The 8680-nt window shown below is 29.5% G+C and overlaps 1 protein-coding gene and 1 pseudogene across 1 annotated transcript; one reads left to right on the top strand and one right to left on the bottom strand.

The window, feature by feature from the left end:
- Positions 1 to 2155: 2155 nt before the first annotated feature.
- On the bottom strand, positions 2156 to 3655 carry LOC114123261 (tigger transposable element-derived protein 4-like). Its single transcript, XM_050210483.1, has one exon. The coding sequence runs from the start codon at positions 3653 to 3655 to the stop codon at positions 2156 to 2158; it is 1500 nt and encodes a 499-aa protein (XP_050066440.1).
- A 654-nt stretch (positions 3656 to 4309) lies between these two features.
- On the top strand, positions 4310 to 5315 carry LOC126555583 (52 kDa repressor of the inhibitor of the protein kinase-like; annotated as a pseudogene).
- The last annotated feature ends 3365 nt before the right edge of the window (positions 5316 to 8680 follow it).

Genomic DNA, 8680 nt, shown 5'->3' with positions numbered 1-8680 from the left:
GGTTTATAAAATAGTTTTTAAAATCAATTTTCTTAGCTCAAATCTATTAAATCATGTTCAATTTTAATAAAAAATATGATTAATAATATTGTGTAAATAAAATTACCGCTAATGAATTCCACATGGTTCTATTAGTAGAAGCCCCGTCAGAAGTTAATCCAACTACCTCTCCTCTAGAGTCTTCTATTAATAAAATAGCCTTAACAACTAATTTAGCTAGATCAACTCCTGTGAATAATTATAATTTCATATTATCTAGGTATTTTTATTCAATAAGAAATAATATTACATTATTACCTTTTATAGGTCCATGCGAAGCAAATACTGCTACAGGTTGTGCCACATTTTCTTCTAGACTTTGCCACATATAGACTAACCCATGGTTAGCCTTCAAGTTGCTTTCTTGTTTGGATTCAATTTCATCTCCACAATCTTCTAACCCTGTATACGTTAATGTCCTACTACTGACACTAATACTCTCCCGTAAGAACATTTCGTCCAATAAAAGTATGCCTTTACATTGAAATTTATTTTTGGTACTAAATTTCTTTTTTAAAAGTTTGAATAGATTTGGATCAAATCCACAACCGATTTTAATGGAAGTAAATATTTCCGAACTGTGTTGATGCATGGCAAAGGAAGAATATTATGGTCACGTAAAAATTTATACCCAGTTGGTGATCTGAAAAAAAGCAAATCATTAAAATATCTAGTACAACTCATGATGTACAGCTTTACCTTATTTGAAACAATAAACAGAGTAATATCCAGTTTTCAAAATATTTTCTGTTTTTGGAGTTGACGACTTTGGAAGCTTTAAATATTTCAAAAATTAAGTCCTTTTGACAGTTAGGAACATTAGAGTTCTTTAAAATTTGACTTAAATTTTTATTTGATATTCCAACCATTTCTTCTTTAAAAGTTTCAGACATAGTATTTATTTTTATGGTTGCTCTTAAATATTTTCTTTTAACAATGTCTTTAGTTTTTTGCAATTTGACAGTCTTTTTCTTTTTGTTGGATGAAAAATATATCCTTGAGTTTTGTCTAGCTTTCTTATTTGTTAATACTGTACCATAGCTTTTTGCACCACACACAAATATCACTGTTAACATAATATTTAAATTTTATATAATTAAAATTTTACGGAATTTTATTGTGTTCCATTGATATTAATTATATTTAAGTTGGCCATTTTTAGGTTAGGTCCATTGGTTAGGTAAACAAAAGCGGGTCGGGCCGCCAAGGCGAGCGGTGCGCCGGTGCGGTGGAGAAACTGGTTTTGGATGCGCGCCTGGTCATCATCTTATCGTGCGCGGAGTATATATGATGTACTCATATTCATATATAAACCATTATTTTCGGTATTATATGTCATATCTAAAATATCTTCTGTACCATCTACCTATTTATTCAATAAAACAGTTTTATTGTTGTTGTAAATGTATTTTAAAATAAGACTAAATAATACATACCATAACATTAGAAGTAGATGCATTATTAAATAAATTTTGATCAATAGGTATGGCTCCTTCTCGTAATTTAGGTCTTTTGTAACATATCTAAGAGATAATATTTAAAATTACTAAAACCCTTAAAGTGAACCCATAGGTCAATATTTAACTATGGTTGATCCCAGGATAGATCGTGGGTAATATTCAGACTTGAGATTATATAAATAATCAGTGGCTCATAAAGGTTCAACACATTTAATCGTTAGATGGCGCCAGTCAGCAATTCTACAGCTGATTTTGAGACTCAGTTTGACCGTCTCCTTATCACATTTCGATGTGTAACCAGTATATCTTAAATCGTGGTTTAACTTATGGTTATTTTTTTATCGCGTCGTTGCCATTCGACGGCGATAAAGACGTAATATACCTATACAGTCAAAACTCTTTATAACGAATCTGAAGGGACCAAGAGATTTCTTTCGTTATAGAGAGTTTTCGTAATAGAGAGGGTTTAAAAAACACAAAATTTTAATTATTTATGTATAAAGTTATGTACCTATGTAATATTATATATCAAACACATCATTATTTTTACATTATTTTATATATATTTAAGTATTATATTAAATTATTATTATTATTATACATATGTACTTATTAAATATAATTTAATTTTTATACTATACATACATATTTATACTTTATTTAAAATAGTCTGTCATCTTAGTTTGGACTTTTTTATTTTGCCAATACTGTTTTTGTATTTTTCTATGAATTTCTCCCATGTTTTGGGATAACTTTGGATCATCTTCATGAAACAATAAGTACTTTTCTAATAATTTAGCCGCATCAAGTGCTTGTTGAATACTTGGTATTACGACTTCGTCAGGTTGTGCTTCCTCTTCATCTTCCTTTTGCTCCTCCTCGCCTTTTGTCACTGCATTTAGGATTTCTTCATCAGTTAACGATATTGTTGTAACTAGATTCTCGTCTATTTTTACATAGTTTTGTAGGTCCTCAGGAGTAAAAGTATGCGGAGTATTGAACTGAGTAATCCACTCACTCAGTGTATCATCTTCATTCTCAAATTGTTCTATTTCTTCTTCAGCATTGGCAAAACTTCGAAGTCCAGCATGACGAAAAGAATGCCGTATAGTTTCTGATGTTACCTCTTCCCAGGCTTTACTTAAGAAGTTCACCGCATCAAGCATATTGATAGAGGCATTGCCATCAGATTCGATAATTTCCATTAATATTTTCTTTCTATAGTGGCCTTTCAAACTTTTTATAACACTTTGGTCCATCGGCTGTAAGATACTAGTTGTGTTAGCTGGGAAAAATATCATCTCTATGTTCATAAGATTAGATAGATTGGGATGAGCAGGACAATTATCTACGAGTAACAAAACTTTTCGCCCCTTTAATTCTGCATCCCATTTTCTTATTTCTTCTTCAAAAAGTATTGATGTCATCCACGCTGACTTATTTGCTTTATAAGTGACTGGCAACCGTTTAATATTTTTAAAACATCGCGGGTTTTTTGCTTTGCCTATTACCATAATCTTTCTTTTTTCAGTGCCACTCATATTGGCTGCTACAAACGCAGTGATACGTTCTTTAGAAAGTTTACCTCCCACGCATTTTTCCCCTTTGAATTTTAATGTTTTATCTGGGGTCATTTTATAAAAAATACCTGTCTCATCAGCATTAAAAATATTATCCGGAGTGTACTTTTCATTCAATTTTGGCCACACATTAATTAACCAGCTGTTAGTAACATTCAAGTCGACATTTAGTGCTTCTCCGCTTATTTTCCCATAGGTAATATTGTGAAGTTGTTTAAATTTTCCAAGCCATCCTTCCGAGGCCTTGAAATCTATAATACCAAGTTGTTGAGCAAAATGTTCAGCTTTAGTTTTCAAAACAGGCCCAGATATAGGCACATTATTACAACGTTGTTTATGGAACCACGTTAACATTGCCTGGTCCAAGTCTTCAAATTTCGGTTTCCTTATTTTTTTACAAGAACTTCCTTCTGTTTCAGCATGCAATATTTTATCCTTATTCTTCCAGATAGTAGCGACAGTAGATGGGCTGAATCCAAAACGTTTCCCGACATCACTTTTTTCTTCACCTTTTTCAATCGCACGTATTAAAGCGACTTTTTGATCAACACACAGTGCTTTTCTTTTACTTGCCATACGAATGTTAGTGCACTACTGTGGTCATGTGTATAATATGTTAAACATTACGTCGATAATAAAATGAACATTGTACCAATTAAATATCGATAATAACGATATTAAAAGTAGATAATTAAAGAATGTAATCGTTCTTGGAAATATCGGCATTATTGCTGATTATTTTTATAGTTTATACATGTAATAGATACGATAACACGTAAATTGTATTATGAAACGTAAAATATTGTTTCGTTATTGAGAGTGACTAATACGTTATAGAGAATGAATTGTCTTATGGATTATATAGTAAGCCAACCATTATTATGTAATGTTTACGTTATATAGAGTTTTTCGTTGTAAAGAGTTTCGTTATAAAGAGTTTTCACTGTATAATTATATTAGTACGCTGTCTATTATAGATTATTGTAGACAGTCTGCGATTGTTCGGTATTAATAATATTTGGCATTTGCAATTTGTTATTGACGGCATCGAATTGTAATCACGCTACACGAATACACAAACGACGAACACTTAACAAGAAAGTAAGGACATAAGGTAACTATTAATTTCTAATTTCTGATTGATTTAATTTACAAATAGTATTGTTTAATATAAAGTGTAAAATGAAAATATTAAAATGATCTGATTTTATCAATGATTTAAACGATTTTATGGAACTTTATGAGTGTAATATTGAAGCATTGGATACAATTTCAGAATGGGACGATAACGATACTTCGAATAAAGCAAGACGTCTTAGAAGTTCTATTTTAGATATAGAGTTTGTGATATCATTATTCGTATTGAACAAAGGTTTTAGTATAGGTTTACCACTTTCAAAGTTTCTACAAAAATCAAATATCGATCTTAAATTGGCTGTACATTTAGCAAATGATACAAAAAAAGAATTACAAGAACTTCGAACACACGCCGATGATGTTTTAAAAAAAATATTTGAAGAAGTAAAAGTAGTAGCCGAAAAATTCGATATTAAAATTAAAATTCCGAGAGTAACAAAAAAACAAACTGATAGAAGCAATATACCATTAAATATTCTAGAACAATATTATCGAGCATCAATTTTAATTCCTTATCTTGAAAAATTTATTACAGAGTTAGAAGAAAGGTTCACTGTTCATCAATCGATTTTATCAGGTTTCGATTCTCTATTTAGAGAAAATGGTCCCATTGAAGATATTATAATTCTTTAAAATAAATACATTGAAGATTTACAGAATGATGGAACTCAAAATGCAATTATGGAAGCAGAGTACAAATTATGGCATAGAAAACTCATGCAAACAACGGAAAAACCAAATAATGCTTTAGAGGCTATGACTATGTGTGACCAGTCAATTTATTTGAATATATATTTAAAACTTCTCCAAATTTTAGTCACGCTTCCTGTTTCCTCTGCAACAAATGAAAGAACATTTTCAAACTTAAAAAGAATAAAAACATATCTAAGGAATTCCATGTCAAAGGTAAACTATTATTATAAACTTAAAAAATATTCTTTTAATTTACAATAAATAAAATACTTAGTTTATTTTTTTATTTATAGGGAAGATTGAATGGTTTAGCTATGGGATCAATAAATAAAAACTACTCAATAAAACCTGAAGAAGTTATTGAAGAACTGGTGAAAAAAAAAGACGTCTACCTTTTTTATTATAAAAACTATTAATTGACATTTATATTCATAATAATAGTGAAATATAATATAATATAAATAAGATCATTATTAAATTATAAACCGTATGTATTTTATTATAATGTTATAAACTTATACTTAATATTAAGAACCCCCCCCCCCCACAAAAAAATTGAAAATAAGCCACTGTCAACCAAAATTGTCGACTACAAGGAGATGTACTCGGTGTAGCACAAATCAAAAAGAAGTTCGAACAGAGTGGATTTGTTCAATATGTGATATTCCCCTTTGTATTACAAAATCTAAAAATTGTTTTCCGATCATCATAATGCGTAAAAGAGGTAAATATTTAGAATAAAAATAATTAAATACAGAAAACTTATTATTTTATATAGTTCTTGTTTCAGTTTTGAAGAATATATACTAGCATTCAGCGTGGACATAAGAAACATAAGAAACGCCTTTTTTACAAGTGTATAATTATATTAAAATACTTATAATAGGTATTGTATAAAAATGTTTCGCTATTTTATTTTGTGCATCAGCAGTTTATATGTTTTATTTTGCAGTTAAATTTTAATTTGTATCAAGCTATTCTGATTGTAGTTGACCAAAACAATAATCCAATTGACAATTTTAACGAGACGTTGACAGTTGTTCTGCATACTAAACGTCACGGATCTCATTATTAAATTTATATCTTAGATTTTAAAATGTACGAGTCAGTTACTTTAAGTTTAACTGGGAATACTAACATATTATCTGTAAATTATTTTCCGCCTATAAACCTTTACGAGGACTCAGAAATAGCTTTGTTATGTTTACAGTCATTTAATTCATTTCCAAATATTAATGAAAATAATAATAAATTTTCTATAGAAATAGTTAACAATGAAAACAATAATGCTCCTATGATGTGTTATATTAACTTGGAAGAGGGATGTTATGAAATTGAAGATATTAATCAACGAGTTAAGAAGCAAATAGATGTCTATAATAGTGAAAACTTAACCAAATTAACATTTGATATTTCGGTTGATCCTAATGATTTCAGATCGTATATAAAATGTAATGGGATACTACACTTTGAGATTCCATATAGTATTGCACCTGTATTCGGTTTTGAAAAAAAACAATATAAACCAGTGTATGAAATTCTTCGATCTGAAAAAGCAGCAAATTTAAACACAATAAATTCTATAAAAGTAATGTGTAATATAGCTCAAGGATCATTCAACAACCATCTTCAAAGTCATTCGATTTACGAGTTTTTCCCGAGTGGAAGGACAGGATCTAAAGTAATTCAATAACCGTTTAATTTAATATATTACAAATCGAATAAAACAATTATTGATTCGATAACCGTTCAGCTAGTTGATCAAAATCATAATCCGATTGATAATTTTGGTGAGGCATTGACAATCGTGTTACATATTAAACGTTACGGATCTTGATATGGGATTAAAATTCAATATAAATCCGCTACTTCGGATCAGTTCAACTAGTCATAAGACTAAAGCGGTACCGGTAACATCAAATAAAGTAAATAAATTGACGTTGAAAAATAAAAAAAATTTACAAGCTCTGGGTTATCAATTAAAGCAAAATGCCTGAAAGTGATATTTTAGATATAAGTTCACGGTATGAAACGGATTCTAAAATAACAAAAATTGAATATCATTCATACACGCCGTATACTACATCATTTAATAATAACGACGAAATACGTATATCAATCCAGCAAACAGATGTTTATCCGTATCTACACGAAAGCTTTATTTTTTTGGAAGGAATGTTTTCGGAACCTGACAAAGTTAAACTATCTAATAACGGTTACTCTTATCTCTTCGAACAAATACGACTGGAAATCAATGGTATAGAAGTTGATAGCACTCGTGTTCTTGGAATCACTAGCTCGTTGAAAGGATACTTATCCGGTACACCAGACAACTATAATTGTTATGAAAATTCTGGCTGGAATTTTAAAAACGCAACACAATCGGCAAATAATAAAGGTGAATTTAGTGCTTGCATTCCATTGAAATATTGGCTAGGTTTTTTTGAAGACTATAGAAAAATATTAGTTAATTCTAGATTGGAATTAATATTAACTCGAAGTCATAGCGATTTAAATGCATTAAGCTTGAAAAGTGGTATGAATATTACTACAGCCAAAGTTTCTTTAAACAAAATAGTATGGAAGGTTCCACATATCACTGTTGATGATGGAGAAAGGTTGAAATTATTGAAACTTGTAGAAAAAGAAAAAAGTTTGTTTATTCCTTTCAGATCTTTTGAAACTTTTGAATATCCTGAACTAGGAACCGCTAAAAAAGTTGTATGGAATTTGAAAACTGCATCGAAATTAGAAAAATCGCGATTTATAATAATCGGATTGCAAAAAGGACGTAAAAATACGTTAGAAAAAGACTAGTATATTTGACCATTGTAATCTAACAAACGTTAGAGTATTTCTGAACTCAATAGCTTATCCGTACGATAATTTGAATTTAGATTTTACAAAAAATAATTTTACCTTATAATATGATATGTATACATCATTTCAAGAATCGTACTATGAAAAAAGTATACGGAATCCGATATTGAGTCCTTCTACTTTTCTTTCAAACGCTCCAATTATAGTCATTGATACTTCGAAACAGAACGATTCAGCAAACAGCCTCAGCAGTAGATGTACAATTAGAAATTGAAGCTTCAGAATCGCTTACAGGTGTAACTGCTATTATTGTTTATTGATTCATAATCGTATTGTAGAATATGTACCTTTTACTAGAGAAGTAAGAAAACTTGTGTAAATACAATTTATAATAATAAAAAGTTTATTTAATAATTTGTGTTCTTTTCTTGAAATAATTATTTCAGTAGGTGAACAATATATGTGTTAACACCGTATTGTGTTACATGGTAAATCTGAGTTAGCGTAACATTTTAATAAAAAAAATTTTAGAATTTTAGAATTTTAGAAGAAAATTTTTTTTTTTTTTTTGTTACACAGTGAACGTGTGTAGAAATCTCTCTTTGTAAAAAAAAGGTGCTCAGAACATACATTATGTTTTTTGAAAATCAGTGTTTTTAACTGGTACAGCGGAGAAAAAAAAGTTTGAGGGGAAAAGTCTCCCTTAAAATTTTGAAATCTCCGTAGTCAAAAGGTGCTCAGAACATACAAATATATACTACTATAATAACAATGATTATTATCGATTCCAATACATTTTAATAATATAATAATTACTACACACTTAATGACTGCTGATGCTGCTGCTGCTGTCCGACTGCAATACCCATAGCCAAATTATATTCAGAACCATACTTAACAAAACCTATTAAGAATTAATTATAGAATAAAAGATTTTTCTTATGTAATCTA

This window comes from Aphis gossypii, unplaced genomic scaffold (genome assembly GCF_020184175.1).
Source record: "Aphis gossypii isolate Hap1 unplaced genomic scaffold, ASM2018417v2 Contig00920, whole genome shotgun sequence".
NCBI classification, from domain to species: Eukaryota; Metazoa; Arthropoda; class Insecta; order Hemiptera; family Aphididae; genus Aphis; species Aphis gossypii.
This window is presented reverse-complemented; position numbering and strand designations above follow the sequence as displayed.